This window comes from Opisthocomus hoazin, chromosome 15 (assembly GCF_030867145.1).
Source record: "Opisthocomus hoazin isolate bOpiHoa1 chromosome 15, bOpiHoa1.hap1, whole genome shotgun sequence".
NCBI lineage: Eukaryota > Metazoa > Chordata > Aves > Opisthocomiformes > Opisthocomidae > Opisthocomus > Opisthocomus hoazin.
This window is the reverse complement of record NC_134428.1, coordinates 24,660,480-24,682,450: the sequence shown is the minus strand read 5'-3', so window position 1 is coordinate 24,682,450 and position 21,971 is coordinate 24,660,480. Positions and strand designations below refer to the sequence as shown.

The following is a 21,971-nucleotide window of genomic DNA, read 5'->3' as shown; positions in this document are numbered from 1 at the left end:
CTTGGGCAGGGGGTTGGGCTGGGTGACCCACAGAGGGCCCTGCCAACCCCAAACATTCTGTGATTCTGTATTAGCCCCCGTGGGGTACTGCTGTCTTCTGTGATTTTCTGGCCCTTGGGCCCGTGTTTGATGGGGTTTTTCACCTGTGGTGTGAGCATGTATCTGCTCAGAGAGCTTCTCCAGGGTGCTCTCTCAAGCTAATGGGAGATCTGACTTTTCTGAGAAAGCACAAAGCCCCTTTTGTTCTGGAGGAAAACCATGGGGAAGTACAATGGCATTGGGCTGAGCAGGGCGTGTGGCATGCGTGGTGGAGATGGGATAGGAAAGGATTTATTGTCTGTTGCCACACCTGGCTTAACATGGCAGGAACACCTCGGCAATCAGTTGTACAATTTAGTGCTACTGAAGAACACTTGAGCCTTACTTGGTGCTGCACATGCACAGTCAGGTCAGGTGAGAAGAGGATTATTAAGGCACTGACTCATTTTCCTGTGGCACAAACCGTATCTCAGACCTGCCCCACTCCTGCCCACCCACTGCGGATTGCATTGCCTCCCCCCCGATCACGACGCAGAATTGGGCTTCACTCCCCACTTGCTGTCACCGGCAAATTCATGCGTTTGAGAAGAGCGAGAGGTCATGTGGAGGCATTGGATTTTTTTCAGTTTAGGAGAAAGGAAGCTTGTGGAGAGGGAAGAATGTGGGAGGGAGGGGAGGCAGAGAGAGGTCTCCCCCATAATTCTATTGAGCTAGAAGTGAATGTTATTAGGTGAGCTCTGGGTGGCTGAGGGCGTGCCAGGCTCTGTCCCCTGAAAGACTCGTCTGCCCAGGTGTGGGCTGCAAATATCTCATTCTATCTTAGTCACAGGTGTCTTCTGGATCACTGCATGCTGCTAGGGATATGCAGATAATAGGAGTAAAGCTCCTAGACCAAGTCCCTTCTGGTTAGCGTGAAGGTTATTGCTGAATTATGGGTGTAAAACCTGCTTTTCTGGAGTTGTGCCACTTTGTGCGAGACTGTGACCTTCTCCTCTCTGGCCATCCATCAGGGTGATCTTATTCTGCTCTGAAAACTGCACTGACATGCTAAGCAGTGCTGAGCCTCCAGCGGTAACGTGGCTGTGTCCCTGGGCCAGGCCAGGCTGGGATCTGGAAAGTGCAGGAAAACCTGCCACAGCCCAAACTGCTGTTCCCAGCTGTCGGTGCTACAAAGCGGTGAAGCTGCATGTGGCATCACATCCAAAAGCTAGAAGTCCTCCAGCTGGAGGCCTGTTTCAGGGAGCTGTAACTCTCACTTAGGCTTACTCAAGCAGATGCGATACCACAAATCAGCTCCAGCCTTATTCTATGTAATAATCAGAATTTTACTTTGGTATGAAGCGTGCAAAAAACCGTGATAGTGGTTCGCCTCTTGCTGCATTGAAATCATTGCCTGTCCTCCCGTCTTTGAGCTCCTCTCTCTGTCTCTGTCTCCTCAACTGCTGTATGCTCTTTGAATCAAAGACCTTCTTGTTTGTAGCACACATAGCGCCCTTGGATCTGTGCTCATGGCTTGTGGCTGCTAAAGCACGAACACAGGCAGTAGGTACGGGATGCTTCTGCTCGGCCACCCTGCGGACAGACCTAAGGAAAGTACCAGTTTGTTTACAGGTGAGAGTTCCTCCTTGCCTTTGTGAACTCTGGTTTCTCTCCCCTTTAGGTATGCATGACTTCCCGGCTGACACGAGCAGAAAATCCTGACACCCTGCTGGCCCCCTCCCCTGGTTTCCTTATCCGTGGCCGAGGCTTAGTGTTGTTTTTTCTGCTTTCAGATCGCTCCTGTTCTTGCGTTTCACCTCCCGATGCCCTGGGGAAGAGCCATAGGTCTGACTGCAGATGGTAGAAGCCTGCTGTGCCATGCGGTCTGGGTTGCTCTCTTGGTTGACTCTTATGTGGACCTGCAGTTCGTCCAGCAGCATGTCCAGGGCTCCCCAGCAGCACATCCCTGTCTGACCCTCCGTCGTGGACAGCCTGCTTGCAATGTTGGATTTCCAAAAGGTACAAGCCACTGAAATCTTTGTTATTTGAAACCTGGTTGAAGGATCTCCCATCCTTCTCAAGGATACCTCATTTGGATTTCCTGGAGAAGAGGCTTCTTGCTTTGAACTAGGAGTCCGTGAATCTGACTATTTACAAAAAGATGCATTTCAAGTTTATATAGATTTGAGTAGCTTGAGCTTTCATGTTGGACATCCTCTGCACTTCTGACAAACTACGTTTATGAATCAGTGTTGCAGTAGTTCCAAAATAGCTGATAGACATGTGAAGTGTGGTAAGAAAACTGGGAGTGTACAGAGAGATGGGGTTTGGGTACGTGGTGGTGGTGTGAGTCAACGCCGGCTTTTCTCGATGTTGCCACAGACACAGGAGTTATAGGTGGGCATGATGGGGCAAGCCTAAGCCTGGAACATAAATAACTTCTGGAAAAAAACTTCTCTTGAAAAGCATCAATAAAGTGACCAAACAAAGGTTTTAAAATCTGAGGATGCAAAAGAACTCTGCTGCGTCCAGAGAAATTGAGATAGTTACTGTGGACAACTTCTTAGTGACTTGGGGGCTCGGATCCAAGGGGAAAAGAAATCTGAAATGGGTCAAAGATAATTTAATATCCATCCCTTGTTAGAATCTGCAGCAGGTCTCATTTTAATTCTTGCAGATTATGCTTGCCAGGTTTTCCTTGCTGAAGTTTTTATAGACTGATCATTAGCTTGGGGAGAACACAAGTTCAGTCAAAATCAGATCCCCCTGATGGCTGATGCACAGCAGCATGCAATTACTGCGTAAAGACCCCTTAAAACCAAATGTGAACTTTTAAAGAACATTGTTTAGTTTTTAAAATAGAGCAGCCTGCAGGAATTGGGAAGCCTGTAATGTCCTAGGAGCTTTCCAGCAAGGATGATCTCAGAGGTCTTTTCCAACCTTGGTGATTCTGTGATTCTGTGAAACAAATGAAGGTTTGTTGAGGGAAAGGCCTCTTCCAGTGACACGGAGACAGGGATCTCTGGGACTGCAGTTTTGGAGCCACTGGATAATAACATCATGGCTCAGTGGTCTCATTAGCTTGTGAGTGCTAATGAGCTGCTGCAGCGAATGCTGATGCCGGAGCCCATATGGCACTTGGGTGCAGATGCTGGGCACCTTGGCATGAGCCCAGCGTGCCGTGAGCACCCCTGAGCACCTCAGCAAGCAAAGATTCATCAAGGAAATAAGACCGATGGCCATGCTGCGGGATTTGCCTGCACCAGTCCTAGCCTTTTATCTTATTGCAGGGCTACATTTTTTTATTTCAGCTGTCCTGATTCCTCTGTCCTGGGTGGAGAGCTCTGTGTTTCAGTTCATTGACCTCATGGAGGCCGGAGCAGGGCTCCCAGTTCGACATACCTGTGATCTGCAAACGGCCTGCTGGCCAGCAGAGGAGCTGCCGTGGATTTCCCTTTGGGGTTTCCCAGGTGGAGACGATTGGGGTAAGCAGAAATTTCAAGAAAAGGGCCAAACATTTCAAGCTCCACTGCAGCAAAATTTTGTGATGACAAGTATTTCTTTAGGACCACCTTCCTCTAGTTAGTAGAGTAACTCTGTCCTGGGAGCGCAGCTTTATTTCTGTTGCCTCCTGTAAATGGCAAATGCGTCCTGCGCCGGGCAGGGAGGGGAATGCACCTATTCACTGCTCTCGTCCCACACACTCCACACTGGTTCAGGCTCAGTGTTTCCTACTGTATCCTAGGAATGAGAAGTATTAATAAATAACACATTTATTTGTACTCCTACATTTGTATTCTTAAGAACTTGGAGGTGTGTCCAGTGCTCCAAATCCATCCTGTAATTTCAGATGCAGTTTTGAGAAGGCAGAGACACACCCTGGTTTGCTCAGTGAAAAGCTGCCCTCTGCGGATCGTAGCCCTGCTCGCTAAGTGCCCGGTGAGGAGCGGCTTGGAGGTAAGCACCACAGCGAACCATCCAAGTGGGGTTGTGCAACCTCTGGTCCTCCTCTGCCAGAGGGGAGCCGGACTTCAGGGCATCGGTCGCAGTGAATCTGGCTTCACTAACTCCGAGTTCTCTGCGGGCAACTCCATGCTTTCCCAGCCATAGGGGACCCTCAAGAGTTTTTCGTGAGATTTGGGTCTAGCTTCAGATAGGTTTTGTGAACGGTGTTGGCACATGTAAGTTTGCTTGCGAGACAGTCACCTTTAAATTTTCCTACTCTGAGTTTGGTTTTGCAATTTATTATTATTCATGTTTGATTTTTCTTGGTTGAAGTAAGGTGATTCCTTGCGTGCATGGGCGCTCTGAAGAACTTTGCAGAAATGCTGCCTTTACTCCCATGGCTGGGCTTCCTCCTTTTGGCTGGTGAGTATTACTGTGAGGGTGACGGGTGTCCTGGGTAGATTTTCCATACCAGCAGCTATAATTGAGATAATCCTCAAAAGGGAAAATTGTGCTGAAGGACCGGTGAACACTGCTTTGGTGGTTGCATTAAATCCCCAGCCATAAGTTATGCTTATTGTTATATCTGTGAACCAAAATATATTATTTTTTGTAATAAACAGGGGAGAGACAAAACTGGAATTCATTCTCCTCTTGTCACTGCAGAGCTGTCTGCTCACTGCTGCTTTTTTTATCCAGGTGTCTCTGGGAAAGCACTTAAGAAACAATCATAGCTGAATCTGATTACTTCTGTATTCCCCTACTTCCCCTCTTTCTGTTTTTTTTTTCTCTTGGTAGTAAGGGATTCCACAGCAGCATCTTTGTTTCTTTCAGAAAGTGTCAGTGCTTTATTCTTGCTTCTTCATCAGACTTGAGAGCGCGTTTGCGGTGAATGCTGATGGCAGTAGAACATGGACTTGTAGCATTACAAACAAGCTGATGAGCCTCCAGCTGAGGAACAGCTCCATGAAGGGAGCATCAGTTTCTCTGCAGTAGGTTTAGTTATCAGTACTAAAGGGAGGAAAACAAGTAAACAGGCAACTTTTTTCTTTTCTTTATCTCTTTAATTAAGCAGTTGTTTCTGTTCAAAACTGACAAATGTATTATGGACACCCCGATGGAAATGTGATTCTTCCAATTTTCTGTTAACACGCTGTACAAGGAGGGATGTCTCTGTCCAGCAGAAGTGCACAGGTGGCTTGTACAAGTTACTGACTCTTAATGCAATTGCTTTTAAGTCTGGCAGGCCAGTGATTTTGGTGGTGTGTTCTCATGTTGGCCACTGGCTCAGCATGCAGCTGTGGGAAATCATTCCATTTCTTTGGGCCATGCTTGCCTCTATCCATCTACCCATCTTTTTCTGTAGATACCCTAGATAACTGGAGATGGAGGTGATACCCATAAATGTAAGATTTCCACTTACCAGAGTGATTGTAATTAAACTAAACTAGATCCGTGCTGTTTCGAGAAGACAGGAAAGGCAGAATATCAGAAAGCTTGCAGAGAATTTGCAGCCAACAGCTTGCATGCACTGCCCTTTTGGGGATGGATCAAAAAGAGAAGAAAGAAAATACACTTTTCTGAGGATTTCTGAAAGGGAAAACTCTGTGCTCCCGGCGTGATGCACACAGGTCTTAGGTGGTTCATGACACAAGTGGAGTCCGTAGGCTTTGTTGTGATGTTGTGAGATGAAGGATTTATTGTCATATGATGAGGATTTTTATGATAGTAGGTTAGGGTCCTCTCTGATCTTGCACAGCGAGAAGCCACCCTTTCTTTTCCTCCTTCTCCCTGCGTGGGTGTTTCTGAACACTGCTCTTTCAAGTCAATGGGACAATTTTCATGCTTAAGCTTAAACACATGCGTAAGAGCTTTCCAAGAGCGGAGCCGACGGGCTGGGCTGCATGTTTCCGAGGTCCAGTCCTGAGGTGAGCAGGAAGTGGTTGTCACAGTGGAAACAGCCCAGCTTTGTCTGCACGCAGGGAAGCATGGCGTCAGGGCCAGCCCCTGGCACTGAAATGTTCATTCTGATTTTGGTAACTCTTCTGGTACTTTCTCTAGGAGTAAAGTTAGTGTGTGTTAAGGCTAGAGGAAAGCACTGCATTTGCCCAGCTGTGGATATGTTTCGTTTGCCCGTTACTTAGTGACAGTTATCCATTAATTAAATGATTAATAATGCGTAGCAGCTAGTAATCAAAAAAGCTGTTACACCAACCAGGGACTCACCCGTCCCTACAAGCTATTTTATAATCCCCTTCCCAGTGCAGATCACTGGGCTCATGAACACATCCACACTCAGCAAAGCCACCGCCTTCCTCCTCCTCCTCCTCTTCCCCATCACAGTTCCATGATCAGGATCTCCTGTCCTGTTGATGTCTGTGCCCAAATATCACTGTGTGTTTGACTGACACTGCCCTGGGCCAGCTTAAACCGGTCCCTTAGCCATATAGTGTGGAGGAACCACAGGAGGTTGCTTCTGTGTTTTGGTTTGGGAGCTCAGCTCCTCCACATCCCCCCCATGAGTCACTTCTGACCAAATATTTGTAGATAACGCCAGTCCGGACCGTGCTTCCCCCAGCGGGGTGTGAGGGCTGGGAGTCGCTGGTGCTTTGGAGCTGTGGAGCAATCGTGCTGAACCTGAGCTCTGCCACACCTCCATGTGCTTGCTGGGCATGGCTCAGCCGGCCGTGGGCTAGCCTGTCTGTGGGTCCAGGAGATGAGCCAGGGGTGGGGATGATCTCTGTAGCCTCCTGTCAGCTGTAGTGCCTGACCCAAAGTCACTGAAGTTGGTGATGTTCTCCTGTTGAGAGAGAACTGCCAAACTTTAAGTGCTGTGTTAGTCCTTGAGCAGACGAGCAAGGCTTGCAGAGAAGTGGGGTGCTCTGGGTGCAGGGCCCGTGGGCTTGCCGTGGTCTGCTGTGCACCAGGATGGGTCAGAGGATGCAGCTGAAGGGGTGGGGGGACAATGGTGCAAACTGGGCATGCTGTGTGGCGTGGTGGTGGGCGAGGGGTGGCTGTGGCAGGCAGCTCTGCGGGGCCCTGGGGCCTCACTGTGGGCTGAGATCAGGCGCAGGCACCCCGGGAGATGGGGAAGGTGACAGTGCTGACCCACTGAGTCCCGAGCGTGCCGTTACAGAAGCACGCCAACAAATTGCTAGCAAATTGTGACAGGCAGCCTGCCAGCGGGACCTCAGAAGCCTCTAACTGTTGCCTTCTTTCTCTCCCTGCCTCTCATTTCAGGTAGCATTTGTTGCATTCACTGGTTCTGTCCTCTCGGACGCTGGTGGGGAGTCTCTGCCTTCCCCTGTTTTCTGTACACGGGGGATGCTGAGCTGGGCAGGCTCCTAATCTGAAATAAATAATACCAATGCGAGGGAGATTTGAGTTTGTGGATGTTGTTGCTGGTTTCCTAAGCTTACATTTCACCACCTTTCCAGCTTCGTGGTATTGGCAGGGGAGGTGCAAGCTGCCATCAGGAACAATGTAAAAGTTGGGAAACAAGGAATAAACAAGTGGAGGGCTTGCACAGACCTGCCAAGAGCCTGCAGTGACAGGGTGACTTCTTCCAGTAAATCTCCTTGTCAAGCTGTTGGGCAGGACTGGCGTGAGGGCTGTCGTACACTGACATTACCTCCATCGTTTGTGCAGTTCTGCAGCACAGGGTGAGTTTAGTCCAGTTGAGGACTTGGAAAAAACGTGTGAAATACAACACAGGTTTGGCTGCAGTGGACATGTTGGTGGGGACACTGTAAGAAACAAGTAGAAGCTGCAAAGCTAAAAGCATGATGGAAGTATGAGCGTGGTGAGCCTGGCCTCCTGGGCTGATGGCTGGCCATGGGGCACAAGGGACTCTGGGCAAGGAAGTCCTGGAGAGAAGGTCCGTTCCCAGAGTGTTATTTCTGCCCCTTTCCCTGCTTTTTCCTCCTTGGGAACAGAGATGCATTTACTCTCTTGTGTCATCTAAGACACCACATTTCTGTCCTCTGCCAGACTGACCCGGGGTGGCTAGAGGAGTATCTCATGTCGACTCACCTGGTCGGCTGTCACAAAGTCAAAGAGAAAACAGCAGAAAGGGCTGACAGAAATGATTCTGCAAGATACTGTGTCAAGAATGAGGAATAAAATAACGGCGTGAGATGAGTGATGTTCAGGGTCTGTTAAACCAGAAAGGGGCTGGAGTGTGGGAATGTTCTTTGTCCTGGACTTGCTGCTAAAATCAGGGCCCGTTGTCTTCCAGGCTGGCAGGCAGCTGCTGCGACTTCTGTTGGGACATATCTGGTAAGGCAAACTCACATGTTTAAACCCTGTCATCTGTGTCTTTACTTGCAAAGTGTGTGTGGGTTGGTGGTCAGTGTGGGCCCCTTCCTGATAGCAGCGCGCTGATGGGAATCAATTACTGCAAGCCAGATCCTGTGCGTTGAGCATGGAGGGGGATGGTAAATGCCCTTCCCCTTCCTGTCTGCTGAGCGGGGATGGGGCGGGGATGGCTTCACCGGGTCTTTGCAGGGCTTCAGCGAAGCACACCACCAGACAGTTCGATGAAGGTGACACCCATCGACCCCACTCAAATCATCAGGAGAACAGTCCATCCCGTTAGCCCTCATGCTTGAGTGATGGGAGGACTTGCATAACCCTGAACTTCCCAGCTATTTGAGGTATAGAGCCAGTACGAATTTAGCAGAGGGTGACTACCTAACGTGGCAAGATGGGAGCTCTGGATCTGGGCACGTGTGTGTTTTCAGGCCAGATCCAAGTACAAATGGCTGCAGCTGACATGCTTGTCTGTATGCAATGATCACAAATAATGTTGTGCTACCATTGTAACTGCGTGATACCATCATGTCTTTTCTCTCTTTCTCCTGACGCAGTGCTCCAGCTCCCCTGTCAACGGTGAGTTTCTTACCAAGTAATCTCCACAAGGAAGATTCAGACGTGGTTCTGTATACGCATTCCTGTCCCCGTTCCTTTATCTTTGTCTCTCTCTCTCTTTTTCTGGGGAATCAGAATCTGCCGTGTGTGCTTCAGTGGAAAGGTATGTGAACCAGCAGCAAATTATCTTGGCAGCGTTCTCCTTGGGAGTGATACTGGTTTGTTGAGGACGTCCCTTTGGGACACATCCCTTTGTGACACCAGGTGTAGCATCTTTCCCCCTTGCAAAGTCCCAGGATTGCCCGTGGGCAACCTCTCCTCCTTGTCTCCCACCCGCAGTCTCCCAGACAGATTTGTTTGCCACCTCAGCCCCTCAGCAGTGAGCAACCTGAGCAGAGATGACGCTTTGAGCTTGGCCCAGAGGATCACAAAGAACTGCCTGTTGAACCTGACACGTGGAGGAATAACTAGAAAACGAGCTCCCTCCTCCCTGACGACAGGGGAACTGCAGGTAATCTCCTGTCCAGCCCCGTGACTCAGTTCTTCATTCATCTAGACAAAATTTATGAGGGCTGAAGATTCAACTCCCATTTCTCCTTTTGTGTACACTCCTGTAGGTCATCTTGATTTTTGAATATTTTTTTTTTATTGTGGCGTCTGGCTGGTGTTTCATAATCTGAAAAATCTCAGTGGGGGCAGGCAGTCCATCGACAGGCGTCATCGCACAATTTTGAGGCAGAAAGTCCAGTGATTTCAGACAGCCAAAGGCTGTAGGATCCAACAGGCTCACGTCATTGCTCCTCTGACTTTCTTTGCTGTCTGTGTGGGACCTTTTCAGGTTGCATCCTCTTTGGTGAGGAAGTTTGAGCACTTCTCTCCTGCAATCCTGCGTGCGTTGGGCCAGGCTGCGGTTGGGCTGTCCGTATCCGACATTGAAAACAGCATCAGTGATAAAGACCTTGAAGCATCTGTTCCTGCCCTGGGTAAAGTTCACGGCTGGAACGCTGAGCAGTCCAGCACTATTATCAACAAACTGCTCAGCTCCGGCTATCAGGTACAAAGGATAAGGCCCACAAATGCCCCTCACACCTAGTGTAGCTAGCTGCAAGCACGTGCTGTTTGGCCCTTCACATACTCGTGCCTGCGTGCGTTGCCTTGCAGATCCTGGATGGACAGAGCCTGGCAAAGCTAGGGAGCTTGGTGGCTGGCCTGAACAGCAGCACGGTTCGAAGTCTGTCTCCAGAAGTGGTCTTGGAAGCCGTTAAGTTGCCTGAGTTTGCTCAGCAAATGGTGACGCTGCCCTCTGCTCTGAAGATGACATTTGTGGAAAAGGTGAAGTTGTTTTTCTCTTCAAGCATCGTAAATTAGCAAAGCTCCAGTGACGCACAGCTAAGAACACTGGTTACCTGGGGCCAGGCATTGACACACACCCGCACACCCAGACAGCATTCCCTTGGGGGTGTTTGGCATTGCTAAATGGAGTGTGCGGCAGGACGAGCATCTCAAGTCCCTGTGCCTGTGTAGATGTCCTTGGCTGCCAGCCAGCGTGTCCTGCCGAGCCTCTGGGGATGAGGGCAGAAGAGACGGGTGTTTTACGGGGTGATCCTGGAAACTGCTCCCCACTGACTTGAAAAGAAGCTCTCGGAGAAAGGATATTGTCATGGTTTGAGTTGAGAACGCGTGAGAAGTTGAAGGTGGCTTAGGGAAGTCCTTTTTAGGGTAGACTGATCCTTCAGCAATGCACTGTTTCATCCTCCCCCACGTGATTGTGTAGGATTTGGACATTTTGCCTTTCTTCTCACGATGACTTTAGCCATCAAGCTGCATGTGTAGCATTCAAGCTTGTTGTTACTCATCCTCCCTCTGGCAGGAAAGACTCTGACCTGTGTTTGGCACCAGAGGGCCCTGCCTACAGCGTGTCCTGGGGTAATGGGGCTGCCAGGGCTCTGTGAAGCGGTGGGGAAATAACGTGTCATTCACCACAGGATTGTTCTGCAATGTGCCTTTGGCAAGTTGAGACATTGTTTGGGTTGGCAGAGAGGATAGACACGTCCCTCCTTTCTGCCTGGTTAAACGTTTTTAGGGCATAAAGCCAGAGGTAGGGAGCTGATAAGAGACTGAATCGTTCCCATTCATCAGAACCCCAGGTGTTAGCTCCAAGCAGCTTTCCTAGTCTGATGAATACGTCAAACAGGAGTTATTTCATACTGGTAGGTCTCCAAGAAAAGCCCAGATGGTCAGTAGGGGAATTTGCCTGGCTTCTTTCCAGTTTGTCATTTCTTCTCGAGCAATTATTTATTTTAGCCACAGTGTTTGAATGATACATTTTGGGTTTGGTTTTTTTTTTAAAGATTTCCTCCAGTGTAGTCCACCCTGCTGACCTGGTTAAATATATCCCTGATGCTTTGGCCAGTTACATTCCAAAATCATTGCTTGTTTTTGGGGAAGAGAAGCCCAGTGTTCAGGATCTCAACAGTAAAATGTGGACCCGAGAACAGGTAATATGCTAGCAGCTCGTGTCCTTCTTACCCTTCATTGTCAGCCTCGGACTCTACAGAGCTGTGAGTCCACTCTGCAAGTCTGTCTGAAAATCCAGGTGAATGTTGCAGAAGAGCATGGTAAAGCGTTGATGCTCTGGCTTTGCTTCACAGGCTGCCATGTTTTTCGGTGATGTGATAAAGATGGAGCCTGACTTCAGCAGGTAGTGTGTTTCTTCTTCCATTTTCCATGTTTGTGTTTGCTTTGATTGCAATTTCTGTGATTCCTTTAGTGCATACGGCAGACCCACCGTATTCAATCCATAACAACAGATGGGAAATATCATGCAAACCCAAACACAGGCATGTAGTGTCAAGATTTACCAGGACGTCAGCTGCAAAGTGTATCCATAAGCTACACTTGCTTTCTGAAATGAAGCTGCTGGCTCAGACTGCACCTGGAACCCTGCATCTGACTGCCTCTGTGGAAGGTGTTTCGAATCGGAGAATATGTCAGTCTTCCACAGTGCTATTCCAGGGATTAAATTTAGCAGGGCTGATATATGTCTTTTGTCAGCTCTTGTATTTGAGATGAAGAATTATGAAAACCATGATACATGTCTGGAAAAACAATGGGTTCAACATCAGTGTCCTGCTGATTTCACAATAGAAGCTTTTCCATATAGAAAGCAATTAAAGTTTTAAGGACTTCTGCCTGAGCTCTCCCAGGCTGTGCAGACTGTGTTCAGGGATCAGGATCTGCACCACTCCATTTCGCTTCCAGCGTGTGGTAGGTACTGAAAACACAGGGAGGAGCCTGACCTCGTAAATCAGGACACAGCAGTACTACTGGAGGTGGAGGTCCCTGCATTTCTACTTCCAGTATAAGTCTCTAGATCTGTTTATTTGACCAGCAGTGCCTTCTTGATCTCCCACATAGGTCAAGACTAGCAATTTCGAGGGGATGAGGTTTGGAGAGCATTAAGCTTTGAGAACTGGGGGAGTTTTATGCTTTCTGTATTTGTCATTATATCTGTGGGAGATCAGCACTGAATTCTCTGCTGAATTCTTTCCTGAGGTCCTCGCCCCTCTGATTTGCTTTGTGTAAATGTTCAGGCTTTCCCAGTCAGTCCTCCAGGGCTTCACGTGTGCTGCTGCCAGCGAGATGGAAGCAGAAAGAGTTCAGGAGCTGGCCAAAGTCATGAAGAAGAAGAATGTCAAGTTAGGAGAAGACCAGGTCAGTTCCCATATTTCGAAATGCCGTGTTTGACATTGTCGTGAAGATAGCAATGAGGATTGTTCAGCAAGAACGAAAACACTTTTGGTTTAAGGGAGTAGAACAAAAGTAACTGGCCCTGGGTCTCCATCTCATGGCTCAGAATTTCCATGAAGAGAGAAGTCCAAACCTAGTTAGCTAGGTTTCTCGGCAACCAAACGCTCCAATTTCTGTCTTTGTTTTTTTTTTTTTTTTCTGTTATTACTTTGGAGCAGAGTAAAATCTTTATATTTGTTTTATTTTTTCTTACGTTTTCATGCTGTTTTCTTTCTTTGATGTAAACTGTGGTGTCCTTTCAGCTGAGTTGCTTAGTGAAGATGGTGACGCTGCATGGGATTCCCAAGGATTTAGATAACTATCCTAGAGACCTGTTGCTGTTTTTAAGGTAAATGTGCTGTGGTTTTCATGTTGTTGTCTTAGTACTTAGTGGGAAAAAGAGATACTGCTTTGTAACCTATCTGGTAATGCCTGGTTCATGTTTGATATGTATTTCAGACTTGTTCAGGTCTCCTTACAGGGAAAAACAAAATCAGATTGCACAAGGCTTCCAAAAGGGTTTTAAGGTCCTTTCAGATTCAACCATCAATCATATTAATGTAAACAGTTTGAAGCTCTGTTTAAATATATCTGTTTGGATATGAAACCAGCATGCGGTTTTAGTACTTTCCGGCCTCTGTGAATGTGCTTTTCCCTTACAACATCAAAGAACACAGACAATAGAGTGGTTTTCTTTTTTCCAGTAGTTACCCACTGTGGTTCTGTATCCAAATCTGGAACAATTTTAAGCTGAGTCTCACAGTAGATTCCTTAAGGTGAAAATGAATTTTTAAAAAACGTGGACTAGGATCTTTGGGAAGAACAACTGCATAGAGCTTAGTCTGCGGGTGTGGAAGATGTACTGGACACAGTGTATGTTGAACAGCCTTGAACCTGACCAACTGTTTGATATCTTTCACTCGAATTCATGGAGTATTTGTCTTTCTAGTCCTTCAGACTATGCAGCGACAGGAAGCTGTAGGCAGTACTTTGCTAATATTGGGGAAGCGAATCTTGGTGTTCTGCAAAGAGAGTCGTCGCAGAGGAAACAGCTGCTCTTGGAAGCTTTAATATGTTTGGTACGTGGTCAGGGGACAGCTCTGCACAAGGCTGGGGAGAACTTGGGGTTGTTGGCTGTCAGCAGGAACAAGAATGCTCTTCTACAGTGGCATCCAGTGCTGTTTAACCCCTCTGTGTCTTGTATTGTTTCAGAAAATTCCTGGCACACAAGTGAACGAGGAAAATGCGGAAGTTCTAGGACGTCTAGTCTGCGACCTGGGTGGAGAATATATCAGAAGTTCTGGTGGTAATTTGCTGAAGCAATTAAGCCAGTGTGAATCTTTCCTGCCTGATCAAGAAGAGGCTATTAGGAGTGTCGTCAGCAGTGGTAACACTACATTTGGGTATGCATTTTTCTTCTGGGCATCATCAAAACTGTTCCCTTAAACAAAACCGTTGTCCTGTTAAGACCTGAGTGAACTCCAGCCAACCAGCGTGAACAAAAACTTGAATAATTCATTGCTTTTGAATGTCCTATTGGGCCTTTTGCATTGTTTTATTTGAACATCTTTCAGCTGAAAGGTTTGGCTGGAATTCTACAGAAACATACATTGTCACTTCTGTGTCTTACCTGCTCTACTTATAAAAGCTTTTCCTCTGGTCTATTTTTCATTAACCAAACTTCTCTGAGACTCTCCTGATGAACACAGGTGGGCTCTAGCTGTTTCAGAAAACATTCTGTTTCCACCTGTCAAGCTGACAGATGCTTAATAAATCCCTGGCTGTATCTAGCAGGGACATTGGCCTGGGAGGCAAGACATTTTCCCTTCCTGTGTCAAATGCCCTGGGGTCTTGGCCCTCAATTGGGCAGTAGTAAGCCGCAGATATTCTTTGGGTTTCATGCTGAAGAAAACAATGTGTTTATTAAATGCCATTTTCCCATCCAGCTGCCCTTATTCGTGTTGCTAATGGTTGCTCCTGCTCTGGTGGAATGAAGTTTCGTGTAACAGGAAGTGATCGAGAAGTTCTAGGATTTAAATCTTGTACTTTCTTAACTTGAGATGTTACAAGGACATAATCCTGGCAGCTTGGCAGCTTTTAAGGTGGAGTGGTTGTTGTTTGGTTGTTTTTTTCTACTTCCTTGAAAGCTTCTCCCTGCTAATTTTTGTATGTAGGCCTCCTGTAGCATGGACAGCTTTTACCTTGAATGAGCTCAGTGGATTGATTCCTGTATTTGATCACAGCATCTTGCAGAAGATCCCCAAGGTGGGTTGTGGACAGAGATGTGGGGAGTTTGGGAAGCACTCCTAGGTCCTGAAGTATGGAAGAAATGTGATGGGAGTTGTTTAACCAGTGTGTTTTCAGTAGTGTCTTCGTTTAAAAGTGTGGTGCCAAAGGGGATGGATGGTCTGTGAGAAGTGACGGCTGAGCAGCCTGGAACTGCAAATCTAGATTCCGGTCATCCTCTTCCTGTAACTGTTAGAAGAGTAGCAGAGGTGGAAAGCAGTAGTAACTATATACAGTGCTTTGTGAGGAGGTAAAATCATTTATGGGGTGTGGGGTATGATAGGGTTTAAGCATTTAGAAGTTTGCTTTTGGCTCACCAAGGAAAGGTCTCTAGGCTTATAGCAGCAGGTCTGCTGCCCGTAGCACTTTAACAGTGCAGTTTCTTGTCTGTGTGAGTAGCAACTTGCTAATGCTGGTGGAATGCCCAAGATTGCAATACCCCCCTGATGAACCATTTTCCTTGCAGAGTGCTTTAACTCTTTGGCTGAAAAACTTTGCGCACGATTCACCTCTGTCAAGGGAACAGCTGGCCACCATTGTTGAAGAACTCCTGCCTACTAGGCATAAGCGTGCTGATGGTAGGGGAGCTTTCTCTGATGCGTAATGGCAGCAGCATTCCCCCTGGTATCAGGGTTCACCCTCGTGCTTGCGGGTCTCCCTAAATGTGTCTGAGCTGAACGATGAACCATCTGGTGGCAGGTCACCCAGGAGGAGGGTGGTGCCACGGTTGCATGGCCGCCCATCTCCAGCAAGGGAGCGTTCAAAGCTGGAAGTAAAAGGAGGTAACATTGAGCACATTTGCTAATTGCTTCAACAGGTTGCCAGCCTGACAAACGGATAACAGAGGCTGTTCTTAACGATGACTTGATGCCTATTTACTACACGCCTGAGCAGTTACATGCTTGCCTGAGGAACGTCTCTCTGGAGAATCACCTCTCTCGGATACTGACCTATGCCTTCAGTATTCCTCAATTAGCTGCGCTGAAGAGGAACCTGGATGAGGTAATGCCAGGCTGAAGAATGTAAGATTATCTACTGGTGAGATTGCTCAGGGATATGTCCAGCTGAGTTTAAGTATCTCCAAGGGCTGATACTCCACCATCTCTCTGGGCTCCTCTTCCAATGTTTGACCACCTTTACTGTGAAAATAGGTATTTCTTAATACCTAATCAGAATTTTCATTGCCTGTTGGCCCTTATCTTTTCACTGTGCACCTCTGAGAAGAGTGAGCCTCCATCCTCCCTATAATCTCCCATTAGACATTTGAGAACAGCGATAAAATCCTTGCCTAGTCTTCTCTTCTTCAGACTAAAAACCCCAGCTCCCTCAGTCCCACTGGCCCACTTTGTGTGTTGTGTGCTTCTGCCCCTCCAACCAGCGCGGCCCTCTGCTAGACTTGCTAGTCTTTGGTAGACTTTGTCAAAGTCTTTCTTGTACCGGGGAGCCCAAAACTGGACGTAGTATCCAGACAAGGTCTCACAAGTGCCAGCCAAATGGAGGGGAATAATCCTTCCCCTTGACCTGCTGGCTGTGCGGCAGCTGGGGAAGCCTGGTATTTGATTAACCTTCACCACTGCGAGCACGCTGCCCACTGAGGTCCTTGTAGAGTCAGTTCATGGTGCTTCAGGTTTTGTTCCTTCCCCTGGGGCCTGCGTGCCTGAGCTATCAAGCAGAAAAAGGACCCGTGCTCATGGAATCTCACTGGCTTTAATTTCTTACTCCTTGCAGACCTTTTGGGCTTTTCCACATCAATTTTGCAAAAAAGCATAAATTCGCAAGCACAGGCGTGATAATGACTGTCCATAGCAATAACAATGCTCTTTCCACAGAAATATCCTGATGGATATCCTGCAAGTCTGCTCCCCAAACTGGGTCCCCTCACTTCTTTCGTCACCTCTGAGGATGTTTCCAAATGGAAGATAACTTCACCTGACACGCTGGCTGGCTTGCTAAGAAATCAGCCCTCTGATGATCAGGTAGGGATGTGGGTTTGCTTTCCTGCCCATGTTTGCTTCCTGGTTTGGAAGCTGCTGGTATAGGAGTAGCTTAGTGGGTTCAGAGACGATCGGCCCATCTTTGAGGTTCAAACAAATAGATTTGAAATTATTCAATTTTGGTTTTCTAATAATTGCATTTGTTTTTCTTTGGAGGATGAGAACATAAATTCTGACTGGAGTTAACTTTTGAAAAAATTAAATGTGTTTCTAGGCTTCTGCAATAATTAAACGATATCTTAGCTTTGGAAACGCCTTGAATGCCACTGTACTGAATGCGATTGGTACGAGATATGTGTGTCTTCTAAATGCGACCGACTTGAACAGCATCGACCCCAGCAGCTTGAAGTGAGTCCAGTACTGTGATGCTCTTGGCTTCTTGCAAAAGCGCTTTGCCATCAGCAAGTGCGGTTTCCTTTTCTCTCCACTCAGTGAAAGGAAGTCTAGGCAGCAGCTTAGTACCCGCTGTGTGTCCGGGTTTAAAAACCTGCTGTTCCCCATCCTGCCAGGAAGGGCTCAGATTTGCAATTAAACTTTATTGCACCTCGGCTGACAGCAGATGTTGTCTGCATGCATAGTTTTATCGAGAGGTAAAAGAGAGTTAATTAAATTTAATTTAAATTCCTTTGAAAGAGTGCTAAAGGAAATTAATTACATAACTACATCTTTGCTAAAACATAAACTTATCTTGTACCATCACAGCCATCACAACTCAGAAGATGTATCATTTTGAGCAGGAGACTGAGCCATTATTTTTTTAGCCTAGCTTCTCTCCATACCCCTTCTGTCTACTGGGAAATGCCCAGGATTCTCCTGCACAGGAGAAGAGGGGGGAACCTGTCCTAGGCAGAGAATCCCAGAGAGGTACTTGGAATAGTTAAAAATGTATTCAGGTTGAAAATAATGAAAACTTTTCTCTCCCTAAATCTTCATTTTTCTGCAGACTGGCATCTCTGGATCCTTCAGCCTGTTCACAGCCTACGAAAGACATCTTCTATGCTAAAGCGAAACGCGCTTTCTCAGACCAGTACTATTTACCTGCTTACTATAAACTTATTGAACCATATCTAGGTATGTAAAAGAACAATATGTTATGGGGGAGAGGGGGGGTTTACCCAGAAACTGGAATGGGCTTTAAATGCCATCTAAGATGTGGGAATTTTCAAAGTCAGGTTGTTGAAAGTTTCGGAGAGTTTGGGTCTTTTCCAACTTGTAGATGGCATAAAATATTCCTGAAAGATTCTGCACCTGACTTAAAGTTGCCCAAATCAATTGTCAGACTGTCACAGGGAAATTCAGACTCATGACTTCTGGGATGGGTAAGACCTGCTAGATCCACCAGAAATCAAGCTGCTAATGCTCAGCGCTTATCTCACAGCCCTTCTCCGTGCCACAAAACATAGATTTTTCCCTGTTAAGCCAAGAATTTATTCACAGCCTGAGCAAACTCCTCTTACCCTTCTGTCCAGCATCTGGCATTGTCACAGATTGGCTTAATGGCCACCATAATAACACCTCCCAGCAAAATGAAGTAGCATCCATATATTTCGCAGAAGGAACTCATTCTGTTAGCAGCCCCAGCCTAATAAATTTTGGAGACATCACGATAGCTCCAGCTTATGCAGATACACAACACTGCTCATTTGAGGGCTGTCCTGCTGCTTTGATACACTTTCTCTTTTTCGTCCCAGGGGGTGCTCCTGCTGAGGATCTCAGAGCTCTAATCAAGGACAATGTGAACATGGACGTTAGTACTTTTGCGAAGTTAAGAGGAGACTCTTTGATGGTGAGCAGAATCGTGAAATTGTTTGACTCCTTGCATTCGTGTTATGCAAGTAGTTGGTTTTGGTCGCGTTGTCCATTGGTGTAAATCAGAAGTCACTGCGTCAAATTCAGACTGATGCTGGACCAGTAGAAATTGGAGAACCGGCCTGAAACTTCTTCAGAAACGCAATTTGGAGTCAGGCGTGGATGCTAAGCCAGTCTTAGTGGGGAATTTCTTTAGAGCAGGCTCTCACAGCAGTAGTGGCAGGAGCAGGGGAGAGGCATCCACGAGACTACAGTCACAGCTATGTGATAAATCTTCTAGCACGCGTGCCAGTAGTAACATGATCAATATCGGGAGAAAGCCCGGTGATTTGGGCAGGGACTGGGGCTCCCACTTGGGGGTGTGAGATGTGTCGTCAGAGGATGACAGAAATAGTCTTTGAGGAACCATGGGGTGCATTCCCCTAACCTAAGTCAAGAGTGTCCCAACTGAAACCACTCACCAGAAATTTGTCTGCCTTGTTCTTCACACTTCTGCTAATAGAAGCCGCGTCGGTTCCTTGGTCAGAGGTGTGGTTTCCATTCCTGCATTTACCTCTGTAATTCTTGCTCTTTGATTTCTCCTAGAGCCTGACACCTTCTGAGGTGCAGGGCTTGCTGGGGGTCAATCTTCGTGATCTGCAGAAATGGCAGAACCAGTCTCCTGTCCGGGAGTGGGTCCAAGCACAGAAACAATCAGAACTGGATAAACTGTATGCTGGGCTCACAGGCGGAACACAAGAAGGCTACATGAACATCGTCACGCCCAAATTTCAGAGTATGTAGTATGTTAGGACCTCTGATTGTTGCGCTTCAAATATTTATTTTTGGATTACAGTGAGGAGAGAAACTGCCTTAGGGAAGCAAAATGCTTCCAGTTGTCCGTGGAGCAGCAGTGAGTGCATCGGGCTGGTGTAGCTCCCGGGGCCCTGGGTCAGGGCCTTGCTCAAGCAAGTGGTGGCCTCGGGCAGCGCTGCCAAACAGCTCAGCTCCTGCTCTCAGCAATGCTTGTGCGAGGCCTTGGAAAGTCCCGCTGGCTGCTTTTGTGCTGAGAGAGCAGAGACTGTTGATCTGGGCTACTGCGGACCCCTTCCAGCGGCACTTGCCGCTACCCATTCGCCCAGCCCCGGTAGAACACACCGGGCAGGGCTCACCCCCTCCCTTCACCTCCCGGCATCAAGGGGCAGCAAGTTCAGTTTTGCCAAGGAGCCTTCAGCCTTGCAGAGCAAATCCCTGGTCTGAGACGAGAAGGAATCCTGTAATCCCACCAAGAGCATCCTTGCTGGCTGAACATCTCAACTGAGCGAGGACTTCCAGCTCTGGAGCCCTCAGCACAGGACAGAGCTGGAGCTGTGGGAGCAGGGCCGGAGGAGGCCCCAGCAATGATCCGAGGGCTGGAACCCCTCTGCTGGGAGGAAAGGCTGGGAGAGCTGGGGCTGCTCAGCCTGGGGAAGAAAAGGCTGCAGGGACACGTTATTGCAGACTTTTAGTACTTAAAGGGGGCTTATAAAAAAGATGGGGACAAACTTTTTAGCAGGGCCAGTAGTGACAGGACAAGGGGTGATGGCTTTAAACTAAAAGAGGGGAGATTTAGACTGGACATGGGGAAGATATTTCTTATAATGAGGGTGGTGAAACCCTGGCCCAGGCTACCCAGAGATGCCCCATCCCTGGAACCATTCCAGGCCAGGTTGGACAGGGCTCTGAGCACCCTGATCCGGTTGAAGATGTCCCTGCTCACGGCACAGGGGTTGGGCTGGATGGCATTTAAAGGTCCCTTCCCACCCAAACCATGATTCTCCTCCATGGGGGAACAGTTCAATCGCTGATTTCTTTGCACTGATGTCTCCTCTTTTTCCTCTAGCTCCATCCTCAGCCTCTCTGCGGACTGTGGCCGTGGCGCTCCACGTCCTGCCTGCTCTGCTTCTCAGTTTCCTGATGATGTTGGTTTTGTCTTGAAAGTCTTCCCTGAAGAGAAAGCAAGATGAGGGGGACCAGCCTGTGACCTGCTCTGAGGACTGTTGGGGACAGCCATGCGTGGGGGGTGAGGGGGTGCTCAGTGCTAGCAGGCAGCTGTTACGCAGCCCAGGTCCACTGTTAGGTACTTTCCTCTTTTGAATCACTAAAAAACAAACAAAAAACCAACAAAAAACCCAACAACAACAACAAAAAAAATCAGCGTTCTGTCTGAAGGGAAGGTTTGAGACTCTTCAGAGCAGGATCTTGCTTTGCCTTTCGTACAGACCAAGCCCAGGTGAGGCCCAGCCATATCACTGCAACACAAACCATGTCAATATTTCACCACGCAACCCTGGTGGGTTGAAGGGTGAGGAAATTGGCTGTTAATGATTACATTTCTCAAAGACCCCGAGCTCTTGACACTGCCGAGTCCTCTGAGTGGGAGTGACGTTTTCCAACTGACTGTAAATGAATAATGGAACTAAGTAAAAAATGCCAGAAGCAAATTGATGAGTTGCTGTTGTCTTCTCTTCGTTCAGACTGCCCACACCTTCGTGTCTGCAGGTATCGGTCCAAATGAAACGGTCGAGAACCCCAGACATGCCTGTTAGTTTTCTGTGGTGTTGACTACTCAGTTTGGTGTTGACTACTCAAGAGGCTGTTCTCAGCTTCCTCACGGGGAGGGTATAAGAACTTTGTGTAAGATTTTCAGTGTGTTTTTTCCCACTCATTGGGAATTTCTGTCCAAAAAAGCCTGACTGCCGCCTGTATCCAGCCCCTGAAATCCCCCCTTTCCCCCAGGAGGAGAGCCTGCCTCCAGAGACGCCGTAAATGCCGATTGTCCAGGCCCATCTGCTCTGGCCTTCAGTGCAGACCGCTGGGTGGCAAGAGACGCTTCCCCACCGCCCGCATCCCGCGGCGCGGGGCACCAGCGAGGGTGGAGGTGCCCAGCGGGAGTAAGGCGGCCTGCACTTACAGAATCACAGAATCACAGAATCACAGAATAGTAGGGGTTGGAAGGGACCTCTGTGGGTCATCTAGTCCAACCCTCCTGCCGAAGCAGGGTCACCTACAGTAGGCTGCACAGGATCTTGTCCAGGTGGGTCTTGAATATCTCCAGAGAAGGTGACTCCACAACCTCCCTGGGCAGCCTGTTCCAGGGCTCCGTCACCCTCAGAGGGAAGAAGTTCTTCCTCATGTTCAGACGGAACTTCCTGTGCCCCAGTTTGTGCCCATTGCCCCTTGTCCTGTCACTGGGCACCACTGAAAAGAGCTTGGCCCCATCCTCCTGACCCCCACCCTGCA

The 21,971-nt window shown here is 48.0% G+C and overlaps 1 protein-coding gene across 1 annotated transcript; it reads left to right on the top strand.

The window, feature by feature from the left end:
* Nucleotides 1-1,824: 1,824 nt before the first annotated feature.
* Nucleotides 1,825-21,157, top strand: LOC142363231 (mesothelin-like). The gene is made up of 25 exons (XM_075436394.1): nt 1,825-2,037; nt 3,330-3,503; nt 3,869-3,975; nt 4,297-4,386; nt 8,201-8,241; nt 8,832-8,853; nt 8,968-8,995; nt 9,172-9,343; nt 9,671-9,886; nt 9,994-10,164; nt 11,184-11,330; nt 11,484-11,533; nt 12,426-12,546; nt 12,885-12,970; nt 13,571-13,700; nt 13,834-14,024; nt 14,796-14,886; nt 15,374-15,485; nt 15,725-15,909; nt 16,737-16,883; nt 17,116-17,249; nt 17,845-17,972; nt 18,593-18,687; nt 19,296-19,485; nt 20,572-21,157. The coding sequence occupies exons 4-25, from the start codon at nt 4,317-4,319 to the stop codon at nt 20,664-20,666; spliced, it is 2,622 nt and encodes an 873-aa protein (XP_075292509.1). The 5' UTR covers nt 1,825-2,037; nt 3,330-3,503; nt 3,869-3,975; nt 4,297-4,316; the 3' UTR covers nt 20,667-21,157.
* The last annotated feature ends 814 nt before the right edge of the window (nt 21,158-21,971 follow it).

Coding starts and splice junctions, on each gene's coding strand:
- LOC142363231 (XM_075436394.1), top strand. CDS start 4,317: ATGGGCGCTCTGAAGAACTTTGCAGAAATGCTGCCTTTACTCCCATGG. Junction 12,547..12,884: donor TCAAGTTAGGAGAAGACCAG/GTCAGTTCCCAT, acceptor GTGTCCTTTCAG/CTGAGTTGCTTAGTGAAGAT. Junction 16,884..17,115: donor ATCAGCCCTCTGATGATCAG/GTAGGGATGTGG, acceptor ATGTGTTTCTAG/GCTTCTGCAATAATTAAACG.